The sequence below is a fragment of the Phalacrocorax carbo genome, chromosome 2, assembly GCF_963921805.1.
Source record: "Phalacrocorax carbo chromosome 2, bPhaCar2.1, whole genome shotgun sequence".
Lineage (NCBI taxonomy): Eukaryota > Metazoa > Chordata > Aves > Suliformes > Phalacrocoracidae > Phalacrocorax > Phalacrocorax carbo.
Genome location: NC_087514.1, coordinates 96,619,440 through 96,637,210, shown reverse-complemented (window position 1 = coordinate 96,637,210; position 17,771 = coordinate 96,619,440). Strand labels below are relative to the sequence as shown.

Here is a 17,771-nt window from a genome sequence, read left to right as displayed (position 1 = left end):
ACTGAAAAGGCGTTTAAAAGTTCTTTTGAAAGCATGAAGAGAATTGTTCTTAAGTGAGTAACTCTAGTGTTCATGGTTTGGCTGAAAAATCTAACCTAGTCAATGGACATTGTTCTTTTACATTGATGGTGTTTACATTATACCACAAATAATTCATTGTTGGTTTACTGTTCTAGAAATGTCCATTTTCATTGGTTGAATAATGTTTGAAAATTGACATTTATAACATTTTCCATCATTTGTTTTCTAAGGTGTAAACCCTAAGAGTGTCTCTTTAATAGCAGTCAATAAAGAAGGATCACATGGAACCTGGAACTACCAGTTGTTTCCTAAAGCAATGGCACATACTGGAGGAGGAGTGACCTTCAACAGAAATACTACAGGTAAAAGTGTAATTAAAAGTGGTCACATTGTATCTCATCATACTTTATTTAATTAATTTAGTTAAGACCATCTGGTTTAATTTCTGTTGTCAGGTTCAGCTTCTAGGCTAACGTATTTTTTCCTTGTTTTAAGGACAGACTCTTAAAGTAACAACATCTTCATATGGAAACTGAATTTTGCTTTCAGAGTGTAAAGGAAGTATAGACCAGCCCCTGTTATAAAGTTCTGTCACGATGAATTTTGTCCATAATCCTCTTAGACCATTATTTTACTGTGTTAATTTAAGCAAATAGTTGGACCTCATTACTTCCTGCTCAGTGTGCCATGGAACACTATCAACCAGCAGCCTCACACATGAAAACAAGACGGTGGGTGGTGTGCTCATGTAATAAAAATACTGCCTGATATTCCAAACATGTCTTTTAACAATCTCTTAGCCTTGTCCTAAATATTTCACTGCATTAAAAGTCCCCATATTTTCAGCAAGAAACTTGCAATAAGGTGCCTTTTTGTACTGTGTTTTGTGAAGAACACTATTACCAGCATTTTACAGAGTGAAGACTAAGACTAGTTAAACGCCATATCTAATATTTCACTGAGGAAAGCATCAGACTCAAGACTAAAATCTATCTTCTGACCACCAAGCCCTATACTTTACATACACACCCTGTTACAGGAGGTTACCTTGTTACCAAGTTTGCAGCCAGCGTCCAGCTAGTGTGAGTCACACCCAAACACTTCAATGCCAGTAAACTGCCCAGCCTTACATGCTTATACAGAAAGAACTTTAGGAGGTTTGTTTACATGCAGATGCTGCTCCCCTTTTTAATAGAACTTTCGTAGCCATTCTGCAGTGTCAACAAGCCTGATCTTCCCTCTGAAAGTCAGGTTAGCTTAAGATATTCATCTGAAATTATGTGAAAGATTTTACAAAGTGGAAAAATAACAGCACTTTCCAGAATATTGATGGAATAGAGCAGACATTTTTAAGCAATCATCATAAGTACCTTTTTGTTTACCAAAATATAGTGTCTGGGTGCCTCAGAATTAATTAATATATTCATAAAGTAGTCTTGCAAGGGAATTAGGCACAAAAAGGCAAAGAGCTGTTTCCAAAAGCACGCCTCAATAAGCTAGACATCTACCTACTGAATTGGACTGAAAATAAAATTAAGATGAATGCTAATGATAAAAATCCTGCTTTTGTCTTACTGGCTTACTTTGGGTATTTACCAGAAGTTGACAGAAAAAAACCCTAAAACTGAGTATTTTGTATGTTTGAAAATACTTGGTATTATTTCCATCAGTATCTTAAATTGCGTGTGATGTTTCATATACTGGGGAGGCAACATTTAAGACAGAAGCAGATGAAACCAGGATAGCTGATCGCGGAATCACTGATCATGGAAATACAACACATGTAAATTATGTGTTTTCTTTTTTCATATTGACAGAATTGAAAGTTGACGCTGTGCCGTTTACTGTTTAAATAACTATGTTTGGTTTATTTAAGTGCTTTTTTTTTCCTCATCCACAACATTGCCCTAAGGTGAAATAAGATAAGAACAAATAGTTACAAATGCTTTATTTATGAAGAATTGTAAGGTTATGATCTGTCAACTTTGCAGATATGCCTGAGTGCTTAAACTTGTGATTTATGTATTTCTGTGACTGGAATATGATTGCATTATTGGAGAATCACGTTTTTATTCCATTATTAGAAAGGACCTTGTAAAGGAACTTTTTAGAGTAACATTTCCTGCTTAAGAAAATATGGGAATGAGACATGATAGTTATAAAAATGTCAGATATTTATTCTTTCTTGCTTTGTTTTCCCTCATTTCTTTTACATCACCTAGCGAGGTTCTTCATACACTTTTTCTAAAGTTTCCATCTTTTCCTTCCTTTCATTTTCCTTGTCTACAGATGAGAACTTAATTATACCTATTGAAAAGCTATCATGCAAAGAAAGGTTGAATGAAAAATTAGAGGATCCAAAAGGTAATTTATAGTAATTATAGCCTGGTTCTTTGCACATTTTGTATTTATGTTTTACATTTTTCTTGTAAAAATTGCACTTATAATGCAGATTCCAGATGATCATATACTTTATTTTCAGTTGTAATCTGTTTGGTCAAGCCTTACTGCCTTCATTGTGGCTTCTTCTGGACTCTTGGTGCTTATTGTGGTTTAAAAGACAGAGGATATTTTATTGCCCTAATTATAATCCATAGCATGTCACTGCATTGTTGCTGGATAATGGTGAAGAAATGATCCTAAACAAGCACCATATGCATCTCTCCTGAAGGACTGCTTTTTCCTAACAGCACTTGGGGCTTGCACCGTTGATTGCGTTCTGATTCTCTGTCTGTTACATTAATTTTACAGCACAGTGGTTGCAGAGATTTTGGTGGTTACTTTAGTGTAAGAGGGTGGAAACTCAGGTTTCCTGACAGCCTAGTTTGTATCTAAACACACTGCTCACATTGTAAAGCTGCTGCAGTTTCACCTCTCCCTTGGTTTCTGGCTCCTCTGGTGTGTACTGTCTGTGTGATACGTGCCATTGCAACCATTCATAGGGGTTTTTGAAGTCACTACTCAGCTCAAATGATTCAATTACTTTATGAAGTATCAAGTATGCATTGTTTGAGGTAGGGAGCACAGCGTGGGCCATGCTTACACTTGCTGACATCATGGCTATGAGTGCTTGCCTATATACCTGCTGCCAGACCTCCGGGACGCCTGATGGATGAGTACTTCTACAGCAGTGGTCAGAGGTAAGGAACTGTGCTTTTTATTGGGATTTTTTTTATTTGTAGCTATTCTGTTATTTTATAATGAATTTTTTTCCTCCTTCCCTTGTTCTCATCCAGCAAGAGTTCACCCCTCCAGACCTCTCTGTTTCACCCAGACTGTTCCTCCTGGCTGCACTCTTCCATTTCCTGCAGAAGGGTTCAGAAAGAACACTGGATGGACACTGAGAGGTAAGGAGAACCAAAAGGTGGTTGAGCAATTTTTGACAGATAAACAGCTTTACTGGGCCATTGATAAGAAGCAGACAGAAGTAGTCTTTTTGAAGTTATATTAATTGAGGCCTGTCATGTTCTTATTTTCAGACCTTAGAATTTTAAGGAATGCTACTGAGCTGTCAGGGCTATGAACCACGCCCAGTGAAATAATTAGGAACTGGGGGAATAAGAGAATATGTGTGTATGTGCACAGGCAGGTGAACAAACCACTAAAATTGTGTTGCTTTTGTTTTTCAGGGTAACTCCTGAAAAGGAAGAACAACATAAAGACTGGAAGAAATTTTTATTAGAATACTTCAATAAAATTGTATTTTTAACCAGGACTTTTGTGTCATTCTTTACTGTACTGAAGACTGGCATCACTGTGCACAGGGAAGCCACGTGGAGACCCAACTATTTGCGGGACTGATAGAAGTGAGATTTTGGGGAGAGTGGCAAAACTGAGCTGAATGGTTTTTGTTAGTGCTCCTGAACAGGGAAGTATGTAGTGACACAGCACAGCTGTAATTAGCTGAGGATACCTTTTCAGGTTGCTAGATGACCAATTTTGCAGCTTATAGATCCACTGCTTTGAGCTCTGAAATTATTACAGAGGACTGGGAGTATTTGTGTGAAGGGGAATGTTTTGGGATTGCACTGAAATCAGAAATTTAAGAGATAGAAAAGCTGTCAAATCGGTTTTGCATGTTTTGCTGGAACTACAATTGAAACCACGCTGAATATTAATATGATAAAAATGCTCACACTTTATTGATAAAGGTCAAATTAAAACTACTGTGTACAGCCTTGTATTTCACAAATGTAATACTACTGAATACAGAACCACACCACTAGAGAAAAGCATTTCTCTCTGGACATTGTGCCAGCACAGTCTTAATACTGCCCCAGGTGATGACAGACATGGAGAAGGTAAGAAATTTTCTTGGACCAGGGAGTCTAAGTGCTGTAACAGATCCCTCTGCCATTGGACAATAATTTCAGTACTAATTTTGTGTGTAAATGCACCATGTTTCTCAGCTTCCAAATGAGGATGGTTATGTCAACCTTCCCAAGGTAGCACTCCTTTAAAGAAAGATCTGGACCAAAACTAGACACAATAAAATTATAACCAGGGTTAAAGAAAGAAGGTAATTGGGTCTGACTGTGGAACCAGCAAAGTCAAATTCAGGCGGTGCACCACTTCCCACAAGAGAAGTTTGGTTCCATTATTTTAGATAGATTGGGCCGAACATGTTGAGAACAAGAGTACTATTGAGCACTAGTTTTCAAATACTGCTTAAACCAGCTTCCAGTAAAGCAAGTAGCTGTAAGTAAAAGGTAAGATCCTGCCTTTCTCTATAACTCAGTGTAAACCTTTCTATGTGGTCTAAGTTTAATGAAAGTACCGATGAAACAATCATCTTGCTCTGCTGAACTGCAGATCAGAGGTACTGAATCTGCAACTTAGCGAGTCGATTAGGTGCTGTAAAGGGTCCAAATAATATACAAAGCAAAGAATGAATTTTTTTTTTTCAACAAACAAGCAGTAGGGAGTTTTTAAAGAACACTCACACTTACTCTTGTGGCATTGCAAATATATTTTGAAGTGGCTATAAAAAGTGGGCAAGGTTTTCTGAATGCAGCTGAAAATACTAAAACTCTGTAATGTCAACAGGAAATCCTGGCTTTGTAAGTGGTGCCGCTTACAACCCATCAGGAGTATATATCCCTTCCTTTCATAAAAAAGAAGTTGGATCAGCCGGACAGCGGATACAGCTAGCTCCTCTTGGTGCACCTGTGTCAGGTAAGAAACATCCTTTTACCATACGTATCTGAGACAAAGAGAAATGTACATTTCCCATGATTCCTAAAAGACTTACTAGCCCTTAGTAAGGTTTCCCTCAAGTTTTGTAAATAAAATTTTTGGCCACAAATTGTTCTTAAGTGAATTGAATGTAGGTGCCTAGAGGGAGTCTTGGTACCCAGAGAAACTATTGCTACTATTGTATGTAAGGTAAAAGAGAAAATCAAGGTGCAAACATTTTCTAATTCTAGAAGGTTTGGGCCATTTGCTAAACTGCTCTTCATTAGTGGTGAACGGCTAAGCAGAACTGTAAAAATATGTAACTCCATAGTGAAGGGTCACATAGACTGGACACAAATATAAATCCATGATTTATGTAGCTAGTAAGAGTCGGTAATGTCACCAACTAGTAAGTATGCAAAACTGATAAATTCAAAATTTTAAGAGAGTCTTATATTTGAGTGAGTTTGGAGTTTTCTTTACAGTGACTTTCATGTAGTTTGGGGCTCTCTTGTATGGGTCTTTCATCAGTTTAATGTCACTTAATGCAACTGAGTGATGCTGATCCATGCTTACAGTGGCCTCAACAATTTCAAAAAAAGGCAAAGACCTTCATCAAGTGACTTTGTAAATTCACAAATAATGTTACAGATACGGTACAAGCAGTAGCTTAAAATTATTTGCTGTCTTATTTACTGGCCCTTTCTAGTTGGCCTGTGGTTTCTGCAGTGGTCGTGTAAGGTAGGTTTTCACTGTGTCTTCATCTCGCTATGCAAGTCTGTGGATACTGAGGTGACGCTACACTTGTACCTATGAAATATCACAAGGGTGCTTTGTGAAGTGAAACTTTCAATGTTGCTATGTTATAGATGGTAAAAGCCAAACGAGCATGCAAATGAACAGTTCTTAATAGTTATAATACAGTAATGATGTAGCTGTACATTACATTAACAAACACCTTAAAAGACTGTTCCATTCATCAGTTAAAAACAATGTGAAATCTGTTCTGAGTGTAACTGTTACCTTGGATCCTCTGCAGTATGGGTGTCATTCTGAGCACCTTCTTTGTTGGTTTGTTTCTGAGTCAGAGAAGATGAACAGAAGTGCTCAGGATGCAGGAGAAACTGGTTTGTGAGCGAAGATTCAGAGATGTTGTCCAAAACCAAACAGCACACTTCCCTAGTTACTTCAGAGGAAGTAGCAAGGCCCTAAACTAATAGTGATTTGTTCAGCTAAAGGGCCTATGGCAGACCAATCTGATATGGTCCTGCTTACTGATGCTGTCTTTTTGCTGACTTGCTCTTTTGAGTTACGTGCTTCTCTCAGGAAACTTGCAAGTGACTTCTGAGGAGGAGCGAGGGAAGGAAGGAAGGAGATGGCACACAAATATTAAAATACACTTCAATGTATGCATATTCTGAGTCCGAATTGATCAGAAACCCACTGGGGAAGGCTGGAGCTGCACTTCATTATCTTATCAACTCACCGCTGAAACACGAGAGTTTTGATTTGTCACAGTGTGTGGATCAAAAAGTTCACAGGAGGACAAAATCTGCAACTATCTCTAGACTGCTGTGAATAGTGAGAATGAAAAGGAATTACTTATGGTGATCCAAAGGGAAATAAATTCACTGTTAATCTGTAATTAGAAATGGAGACTGTGTAGTAAAAGTCAGAAAGGCTGGCAGATGGAGGTCAATTAAGAGACTCTTCCATGTCCTGGAGAAGAGCAAGAATCCTATTGCTTAAACCCCTCACATTTAGCCAACTCTGCAGACTTGCATGGGATGAGAGATAAGGATGAAGCAAATGGCAGTTTTTAATCTCCGATCTGTCAATACTTGAACATTAACATTTTGGTGACCCTTTGCTTTGTATTACACAAACTGAAATAAGTTATGCTCTCCATTGTTTTTGCTCTTTTAATTTGTTAAGTTTTTTAATGCCATAATTTAAATAATTTAATGTATTATAACAGATCAGTTTCTCTGAGCAAAATGCAATGTCAGGACCAGAGAAAAGTGACCTTCAATGCCAAGAGAGGGTAGGCTGGGGTCGCACTTGCTGATAAAAGATAGGGAATGCCAGCCTACAATAAAAAGGAACAGTATTAGTTTTCAAAGAGGTGGAGACCTGACCCCCAGTTTCAGTTCCTTGAGATTCCTCCTCTTTAAATGTCTTGATCCTCAGCTGTTCCTGAACAGGCTTAATCCACTGTTGAAAAATACCACCAAAAAAAGGTGGTTTTCCATAAGACACAGAATGATACATAGACACAAAAAAACCCCCCATATTTTATCCATAACATGTTAAATTAAAAAAAAAAAGTATCAGTAATACCCAATAAAAGAAGACTAAACTACAAAAGCAGGGATAGAAGGGGCAGGACATACAATAGGATTTCTTATATGTAAGAGAAAGACTGTAAGAGACTGACTTTAAAGGCTTGGGAAATGGCAGAATTGGTGATGAACATGACTAAAACCATGAGCAGTCAGCCCCTGCAGCAGGGCAGTTACTTTAATCACATGAAGCTCAAGGAAGTAGTGACTATCTGAAATGCAGAAAGGGGAAATCTAAGCAGGAAGGCTGGGAATATAGTAGCGCACTCCTACCAGTGCTTGAGACCACGTGGATGCCAATATAAGGGATAAAAAAACCCCAAGGACTTGGAACAGATCCAAATAAATTGATAGAGAAATGTGAAATGGAGATGAAAAGGGCTCGCTACCAGGTACACCAGGAGTTCTCCGCTAAGCAGGAGGGGAATAGAAGGCATAAAATCTCAAAAGGAACAAGAGGGTCTCCAGAAGCTGTCCTTCAGTCTAGGCTGTTTGGGTTTTAGTAAGTTTAGCAGTGTTATAATTATATGCTTTTTCAAATATTTGAGATAGAAGAAAGAACACTTCCATTCTGTAGCCATTTTGTAATAGGAGATAAAGAATTCTAGATATACACATCAGTTTTTCCACTGGATTTCAGTCTCAGTGTTTCCTTAAGGGATTGTTGCAAAACAAGTAGATGAGAATTACTAATAAGATACACAAAGTATAGGAAACATTAACCTTATCTGAAAACAAGCAGAGACAGCATATCAGAGACCAAAGCATCCTGCCATGTTAGCATCCTTGAATACCACAAGTCATCTTTAAGATCTCATTCTTTTATCTGTAAAGGAGTGAAATACCTGTTGAGTCATAACTAATTCTGAGTTCTTGTTCCTTTCAGATTATTCCTGGAAAACCAAAGCTGCCCGTGCTCAGTTACCAGGTCCTACCTTCAATTCAGCAGCAAAAAATTTGACCGTTTTAACTCGCCCACCAACAATTCAGCCGGTACATGGAAGAACAGACTGGGTGGCCAAATATGGAGGAAACAGATAGAAAATGCCATCCTATATAGATAATGTGTGAGCTATGCTCGGTTCTCCTGCACCAGAAACCTGAAATGCCTGTTTGCTCTCACTTTTCCTAAGACTATGCAACAGTAAAGGAGAAGAAAAGCCCTTGTGTTCCATTACCTGTATAATACATATAATACCCTGTAATATATTGGCTATAAAGTAGGATATATTGAAATATTGTATAACACATTGCCAAAGCTACTGAAAAGTAGATTTCGCTCAACATTTTTCTGCAGATCTCCTATCCTCATACTCTTAAAACAACTGTTACGGTTGTTTGCCCAGTACAACGTCCACTGGCATTTCAAGTACACAAGCAGCTAGAAGCAGGGCTAAAGCAGAGCAGCACCAGGCTTTCAGGTGTTAGGCTGGTTCCTTACCAGAAAGAGGAGAGTGAAAGCACAGATGGGGCTTTGTAAAGAACCCCACGCTCTCATACGTGGATGTCAGAACTCACTTGTACCTTGGAGTTACTTAGGGGCTGTAATGTGCAAATATTCATACTAGCAATGAGAACCTAACTTCTTGTAGCACTGATAAATACTACATAGGGAAGGTCTAAAGATTTGGCCCATATACAGCTATAGAATGATATAGCAATAGTGGATAATAAACAAATACTGAATGCTAGACTTACTTACCAAGCTGTAGTGAAGCCTAAAAATTAGAGTCTACTGTTACAATTAATTATGACCATTTTTGGTCAAAGATCTGTGGAGATTTATATCTCTCCTGTCAAGGGAGTGTCACAGTGGCATTTTAAGGAACCTGAATCACTGTAGTCTGTCAGTCATTTTAAGGGTGAATTAACTTAGAAGGCATAAATTATCAGTGAAGAGGCAGCTGAGGGGAGACCTTATCGTTCTCTACAACTACCTGAAAGGAGGCTGTACTGAGGTGGGTGTTGGTCTCTTCTCCCAAGTTACTAGTGATAGAATGAGAGGAAACGGCCTCACGCTGCATCAGGGGAGGTTTAGATTGGATATTAGGAAAAATTTCTTCAAAGAGTGGTCGGGCATTGGGACAGGCTGCCCAGAGAGGTGGTGGAGTTGCCATCCCTGGAGGTACTTAAAAGATGTGTAGACATAGCACTTCAGGGCATGGTTTAGGAAGCATGGGGTGTTGGGTTGATGGTTGGACTTGATGATCCTACAGGTCTTTTCCAATCTTAATGATTCTAAACTCCTGTTTGCACAAGTCTCTACTGGGTGATCAAACTAAACTACAGAAGTTGAATAAGCTACCTGAGGGAGGATATTGGGCTGCTCTTCAAAGAAGTTGCTTTCTGGTTTAGAGCGTAAAGGCCAAGTTAGGTACCTGAAAACACACACAAACTTTACGTTTGCAATACCTCACTGTTTATATGTTTATACATTCAGTACTTTCCCTGGCATCTTTCCTAAGTTTTATAGTAATATCCTGCAAAGGACCTTGCAATGTACAATAAAGTCTTTTTAGCATGTTGAGCTAGGCTGCTTCCATTAACAACTGCATTTAGAATAGATGCTTTAGACTTAGTAGTTAGATTAAACGTGCCGTTTGAAAGTATGAAATGAGTATATTCTTTAAAGGTGTAAAGCTGTTAATGATTGCTTTAAGCATCATAAAAAAATTTATTTGTATGGCTTTTATAACTGTATATAAAGATTTAAATTCCTGTTGTTGCCATAATATAGGGGTTATGTTAACTTACTGGAAATCAATTTAATCTAAAACAGTCGTACCAAAAAGTCAAGTATTTTGTTATGAAAACTGCACCTAAAGAAAACACCACTTCAATACTCAAGAGCTATACAGGGATATCTGCTTGGTAATGCACTAGAGACTTTAATTCAATTGCCATTGTCCTAGGCTTAAGTATTTGTCATTCCCGTAGTAGTAACTGATGTCCCTATGCTATTTAAATGCATGTTAATTAATCTGTAGAATATATCTATAACTGGCTATGTTAATGAAAGACAACCTCAGACTTTCTATAACAGCCATAAATGCACTGGGTTTATAATTAAAAAACAAGATAAATGAATCACTCATCTCTCATACAAGATGCCAGTGACTTGACTAAAATCACATTCTAATCAAGGAATTAACTAATAACGTGTCCCCAGCTCACATGTCCGTAAGTCACCTAGAGCCGAAAAATAAATAGGTACTATTTATGGCACTAAATACGGCTAGAAGAAACATGCTGTCCTTGCCATATGCTAATGAACATTGAAACGGCTCTGACATAACCGTAACAGCCTTTACTTGTCCATAACCAAAGCATGACAAGCATTAAGAAAGTCGTCTTGTAAACAGCAAGAAGAAAGGAAAAAACAGCGTAAGAGGCTAATAGGCTTTGTACAGTCAGTTTAACTCTGATTCATTGATACACTGAACTGTTACTGCAGAAATGCCATCTGATGCTCAAGAAATTTAGTATATGCTGATAAAGTTCCAAGGGGGGAAAAGTATCTAAGGCTCAAGCTTTTCTCCCTTCCCTTTGTCAGGATTACTGCTGTTTCTCCTGAACATGAAAAGTGGTAACGAGTTCCAGCAGCAGTTCTCATTTCAAGCTACTGCTTTCCAAAGCTCACGAAACAGCAGCAAGGCTTAACGTTTTGGTCTGAGTTTGAAAGCTCATCAGTCCAATCCCTGCTTTCTATTGTCTTTACAACTGCAGCCCAGATTCACGACTTATGTGATTTGAGACCAGCATTATACAATTAGAAAATTGCTGGACCATGGCTGTTCAGTTTACTGCAGGAGATGCATTTAGTTTTGCATCTTACTTCCACAGAAGGTAACTGCTCCAAAAGCAATACAAAGAGGCAAATAACCCTACAGTTCTTTAGAGAGAAGTGTCTTAAATGCCCATGTCTGGCTTATTAACCTTTTCAAGCTAGAGCAGAGACATTCAGACACCTGCCCACCAACGCTGGGTCCACGGCCCGGGATTAGGCACTTAAAAGGACGACTTATAAACGCACCATCTGCACACGCCTGGTTTATATGCAGGGAGGTAAAAGGGAAAAGTAAATAGGGGTGAGTGCGTGAAGCTGACCTCTGCTGGTTGATGAATAACGGCTTGAGTAAGGTTCCCCAAGTACAGCTCCCCCCCAGGAGTTCTCGCTGCCTGTGCTCAAGCCAGCTCTGACCCAAACTCTGTGGCCTGGGACCAGGCTGCTGAGACCCCTGCCCTTGCCAGAGCCAGCCCCTGCTGATCCAGAACACAGTCCGCTGACAGCATCCTGGCTCAACCCCAGCCCTGCCTCATCGCTGCGACTCACCTGGCAAACCACTGCGCTGCTGACAGAGCCTGGCTGCCGCCACCCGACCAGCTCTGCACCCCCTGCTCAGGCAGCGCGGGACCACTGCCCTGCCCGTGTTGCTGCGGCAAGGAAGGAAGGAAGGAAGGGAGGGAGACCAAAAGATGTCACCCTCCTGCCAAGGTGCTAGCCAGCTACTTAGAGCAATTACAGGGTCTCACCAATCTAACAGATCAATCCCACTGCTTCCAGTACCAGCCACCAGAGAAGAAAGGCTGAAGAAATTGAAGGTCAGGATCTGCACAGAAAGGGACATAAGGTAAATGAGACCAGAAAAGGGGTATGTTACCATCTATGTGTAGCTCCCAGGATTACTTCTGTGTGGCAGGTTTATATTTAGAATGATTTTAGGCATCAAGGGAATCAGCTGAGGATAAAGATCAACTGAGCCCTTCAGTCTTTAAATAAACTTTCATAGAGCATTTTTCAAATCTAAAATTGATGATTCCTCTCAAGAAACACCCCCCAAAAAGTAACACTTGTCTGAATATATGGTCTGTATGCTTTTGTTCTTTACATTTCCTGCCAGTTCATGGCATTTTTATATTTGAAAGTCTGCAGATTCAGGGAATGGAGTAGAGATAATTTATACAACCCACGTCCACAGCTACATCCAGGCACCCTGCGGGAAAGGCACCAAGCTGTATCCAGATGAACAATTAAAGCAAAAAAAATAGTTGTGTAGAACGCAAAAGTTCGTAATAATTATTTGTTGGTTTATTTAGAATAACATTTTAATTCTCATGAAAAGCAAGAGCTATGCCTACGATTCAGCATTATCTAATAAAGTATATTTTTGATTTATGAATAATAATCTGTAAAAGTGAAATGAGCAACACCTAGCCAGGCACTTTTGCTTAGCAGTAATTGCAAGTAACAGGTTTGCCTTCATTGCGTTACAGCAGAACCTTGACCACCTGCTCTGTGATTGTGTTTTGTGGGACCAGGTTCTAACGCACAGCGCTGGGAGAACAAAGTCCCTGGCTGACAAACATGATGACCAGATAAACTGGCAGGGAAGCAGAAGGGGAGAGGTAACGAAATAAGCATGTTTGTTACGTTAACTACCAGTGACAAATTGGCAACTCCTCTCCCCTTGTTCTAGAGGTACAGATGATTTTACAATGACAAGTTTAGATGTACATTTAAGCTTCAATCCTGCAACTGTGCCAAGAGGTCTTTGCCTGCAGCAAGTTGCAGGACCAGAAGCTAAACTAATGCTATACTCTATGTTGTTGCTTCACAGTGCAGAAAACATTAAGACAAATACCATTTTGGAAGACGTAACAAGGGCTTTCAATGTCAGTCCTTCAAAAACACAACCCACGTGCATTAGGATATGAAAAATACAATGCACAGACAGCAGTGCCTTTTCTGCTTTTGTGTAGCACATGTAGGCAGTTGCATCTTCAGCCTTCTCAATCACGTATCTTCAAGTGACTTGATGCAGAATTATGGTTTAAGAGGCTTTTCCATCATCTGCAATCCAAGCCGTCCAACCATCAGTAAACTGTTGAACAGAATAGTCGTTACAAAAAAAAGAAGGGGGGAGAGGCAAAAATCCTATAACGAACAAGAAGGAAGAAAACACTGGGGCACAATTTCATTTAGCTGAACTCCACCATAAGATTTCATTTTTCACAGAATTTACCAGGTTACATTTTTAAAACAATGTAATCCACAAATCAGTTACATAAAATGCCTATTCAAAAATACAGACAAGAACAAAAGACAGGTGACTACCTGGCGCCAGCAATTATCCCAGGCATTGCTTTTCTGGAGTTGTAAAATCTCATTCCCATAACAGCAGACAAAGTTCCAGACGCCACTGTGGAAAAGAAGCCTGGTCAGATCTATCTGAAACAGAAACACCGGCACAGCACGGCAACGCTTGGACGTTCGGCAGTGCCAACCAAACAGGCCCGTGGCTGCAGGCAGGAACGCCTCCAAATATTTTACTTATTTTTGCTGAACAGGAGAGCTGTTGCTAGCTCCTTGGCAGCTGTGGTAAGCACGCTCCGCCGCTCATTGGAAGCGAGGAGATCTCATCAGGGTTGAGACTGCTGTCCGGTCGCCCACAACCTCCAATCCTCTGGGCAGATCACTAACTCTCCCTCAGTTTCCTCTTACTTGCAGAAGAATGATTATTTCCTTGAATACAGATAGGCTCAGAACTGCCAGAAAGCTGGGATGGTGACAGAGTTCACTATGTGAGAGGCAAATATTATTACAGTTCCCATTTCTCTGTGGCATTCTGAGCTGGAAGGTGGCACAAATATTACAAGAAATAAAACAACCTGACCTCAAAATATGAATTAGCAAACAGAAAGCAATCTAAGGGATCAAACTGAAAGAGCAACTAACATTTTAAACATTTCTCCAAATTATTTAATCTCTAGGTCTGGAAAAAAACAAATCCCATCAACATCCTCATAAAAGTTACAGGGCTGTGGTTTCTTCAAAGAAGCAGCGCAGGTGGAGGTGTTGCATACCCACCTTCCTCCAAAGCTTTACCTTTGTTTGCATCAGACACGGCAAAAGGGATTCAAAAGATGTTCTGTCACAGTTCTGGATTTCTACCCTTGATGTACTGTGACCAACCTAAAGCTCAGCGGGAGCCTCAACTGCACATCGCAGCAAGGCTGAGGAGGAGTGGATGACACCAGACTGGGACACAACACCGCTTTCAGGAGGTCCGCTTGAAAGCACTACTTGCACCACACATCAGGATATAAGGAAGCTGCTCACCTTTCTGTCATGGCACTGGCTAAAAACCCATGCCACAGATGCGCAGCCACTCCCACAGCATGCCAGGGTGGAAGAGAAAGTTCACAAGTGGAAACTTTGCTTCTTATTGAGCTGTGTGTTACGTTTCACTACTTACTGACAAGGCAGTTTGGTCCTCTGGAGTATCTACCAGGGGCTTCATAAAGCCTTTCAGTACATTACATGATCAAGTCCTATTGGTTTTAAGTAGTCTTAAATCACTGTAATGCTATAGTATTGTAACATTAATAATATTACAGCATAGTTACAGACCTAGAAGAAACCTCAAGAGGTTATCTAGGCTAACCTAGCGCCCAAAGGCAAGATCAATTCCTGACAGATACTGGTCTAACCAGTTATTAAAGTCCTGCAGTGATGGAAGTCCCTGAGGTTCCCCTGATCTCTTCCAGTGCTTCATAATACCTTCCACTGTCATTTTATCCTTCTCCTTCACCCGAAGGGTTAACTGCAAGCTAAGCCCACCACTTCTTAGAATAGAATCATAGAATCATAAAATCATTAAGGTTGGAAAAGACCTGTAGGATCATCAAGTTCAACTGTCAACCCAACACCCCCATGCCTCCTAAACTGTGTCCTCAGGTGCCACATCTACACACTTGTTGAACACCTCCAGGGATGGCGACTCCACCACCTCTCTGGGCAGCCTGTTCCAGTGCCCGACCACTCTTTCAGTAAAGAAGTTTTTCCTAATATCCAATCTAAACCTCCCCTGGCAGAGCTTGAGGCCATTTCCTCTCATCCTATCACTAGTAACTTCTTGTCCCATCTGGCATAAGCAAGGAGAACAGATCATTCCCCCCTTTGTTTTATATAATTCAGACCGTTTCTTCCATAGCATACAGTGTATTAAAACATATACTGCTCTTCTTCTGAGATGCTTGTGCAAACCAATATCCCATAAAGCCACATACTGCTGGTCGCAGTGCTTTCAGTACTGCTGAAAATGCCTATTCCATGACCGCAGGCTAAAAGTGCTGCTTCACAACCAAACATTTTTCACGTACGTTTCCTGTGCCTACATCAGTTTAACATAGTATCTCGTCTGCCAGAGGATGTAGGTATTTCTCACCAACGCTGGCTGCCAGAAGGGCAACCTAGGTCTTAAAAGCCTGTACTGTGCCATTACACGAATACCTCCTGGCTGTGCGCAGGAAGGAGGTCCTGCCACCACTTACAACATTCGTATAAAGGAGAGGGCACAGACAGGCTGAAACATGCTAGAAAAAAGGGATACTACTCCCACTGCTACCAGTGATGCTTAGTACTTGGGCATGGAACAAACTTACCGAGGGAAAGCCACACATTTTTTGGATCTTTGGACTGCTGGTAGGCACCTAGTCCTGCTAAGCCGCCAAAGAGAAGGCCAGCTGCTAGAGAAGGGACGCTGCCTTAAATAAAATTAAAGATAAAGCAGTCAGTGAAAGAACACACATAAAGCCCGTCTGCAAACCAAACAAAAGCACTTGCACATTCACATTCATTATTAAAAAAAAAAAAAGAAAACAAAAAAATCCCCAAACAAACCAAAAACCACAAACCCAATCTAAACCAAACACAAGCGCCTGCCGCGGGGGTGCTTTTGTTAACAAGGTACCTCGCAGACCTCAGCCGAGCACCGCTTCCACGCCACACGGACGCAGCACGGCTGCCGCAGCGGAGCACGACGGTGGGCCCGGGCCCCCCGCGGCTGCGGCGGCAGCGCTCGGGGCGGGACTGAAGCCCCTGAAGGGCGGGGGCCCGGCAGCAGCACGGCACCGCCCTGCCCCGCGGAGCGCTCGGACACCCGCGGCCGGGCCGGGGCCGGGGCCGGGGCCGGGCCGCCTCGGGCACGACCGGGACACCCCCCCCGCCCCGCCGCCGGTACCCACCTGCCTTGGCGTAACCGACGACGCCGCCCGCCGCCACCAGCGCCGCGTAGCCGAAGCCCAGCCAGTCGTACTCCATCTGCGGGCAGCGCCTGGCCTCGCCCCGCCGGCCCCGCTCCGACCTTGGGCCGCCCTCGGGCCGCCCGCCCTCCCCCTCCCCGCGCCGCGCCGCGCCGCCTCTCCCGGAGGTGCCGCCCGCCGCCCGTGACGGGCAGCCGGGGAGAGGCCGCCCACCCGCGGCCGGTGCCGGGGCCTGTGCGTGGGCCGCAGGGCGGCCCCTCCTGCGGTTGCGCCGGAGTAAAGATCAGTCAGCCGATACAGGCACGGGCACGACAGGCTCGGCTCCGGGAGGTTAATTTAATTTATTGCCAATTGATGACAGAGTAGGAGAGTAAGAAACGAAACGAAATAAAACCACCTCTCCCCCTTCCTCCCAGGCTCAACGGACTCCCCGGGGGGTGGGGAATGGGGTTTGGGATCAACCCGTAACGCCTCATCTCTGCTGCTCCTTCCTCCTCACACTCTTCCCTCTCTCCAGCGAGGGGGAGCCCACCGGAGATCCACCACGAACTTCTCCAACGTGGGTCTTTCCCAGGGGCGACAGCTTTTCACAAACTGCTCCAGCGTGGGTCCCTTCCACGGGGTGCAGTCCTTCAGGAGCAGACTGCTCCGGTGTGGGTCCCCCATGGGGTCACAGGTCCTGCCAGCAAACCTGCTCCAGCGTGGGCTTCTCTCCACAGCCTCCAGTTTCCTTCAGAGCACACCCACCTGCTCCAGTGTGGGGTCCTCCATTGGCTGCAGGTGGATACCTGCTCCATCATTAACCTCTAAGGGCTGCAGGTGGATATCTGCTCCACTGTTAAGCTCCATGGTCTGCAGGGGGACAGCCTGCCTTACCATGATCTTCACCATGGGCTGCAGAGGAATGTCTGCTCTTGTGCCTGGAGCACCTTGTCCCCCTCCTTTTTCACTGACTTGGGTGTCTGCAGGGCTGTTTCTCTCACATTTTCTCACTCCTCTCTCTCAGCTGCTGTGCAGCATTTCTTACCCTTTATTAAATATGATATCACAGAGGTGCCCCCAGCCTTGCTGATGGACTCGGCTTTGGCCAGCGGTCGGCCCCTCTTGGAGCCACCTGGATCTGGCTCTGCCTGATACAAGGGCAGCTCCTGGTGCCTTCTCACAGCAGTCACTCCTGCAGCTCTCCAC

The 17,771-nt window shown here is 42.3% G+C and overlaps 2 protein-coding genes across 5 annotated transcripts in view; one reads left to right on the top strand and one right to left on the bottom strand.

The window, feature by feature from the left end:
• MAK (male germ cell associated kinase) overlaps positions 1–10,063 on the top strand; it is a 32,027-nt gene extending 21,964 nt beyond the window's left edge. For 2 of the 4 annotated variants that reach the window (XM_064443582.1, XM_064443586.1), the window contains exons 12-15: positions 252–383; positions 2,311–2,385; positions 5,068–5,196; positions 8,425–10,063. In XM_064443582.1, the coding sequence (XP_064299652.1) occupies positions 252–383; positions 2,311–2,385; positions 5,068–5,196; positions 8,425–8,579 (491 nt within the window). In that variant the 3' untranslated portion in view covers positions 8,580–10,063. The remainder of the gene's footprint in view (positions 1–251; positions 384–2,310; positions 2,386–5,067; positions 5,197–8,424) is intronic. The other 2 variants (XM_064443583.1, XM_064443584.1) reach the window with 2 other exon arrangements.
• Positions 10,064–12,604: 2,541 nt separating this feature from the next.
• Positions 12,605–16,726, bottom strand: LOC104043247 (transmembrane protein 14C). The gene is made up of 4 exons (XM_064443587.1): positions 16,566–16,726; positions 15,984–16,085; positions 13,654–13,738; positions 12,605–13,420 (listed from the first exon to the last, which is right to left on the bottom strand). Exons 1-4 carry the CDS (start codon positions 16,639–16,641, stop codon positions 13,363–13,365), a joined length of 321 nt encoding a protein of 106 aa, XP_064299657.1. The 5' UTR covers positions 16,642–16,726; the 3' UTR covers positions 12,605–13,362.
• Positions 16,727–17,771: the final 1,045 nt, after the last annotated feature.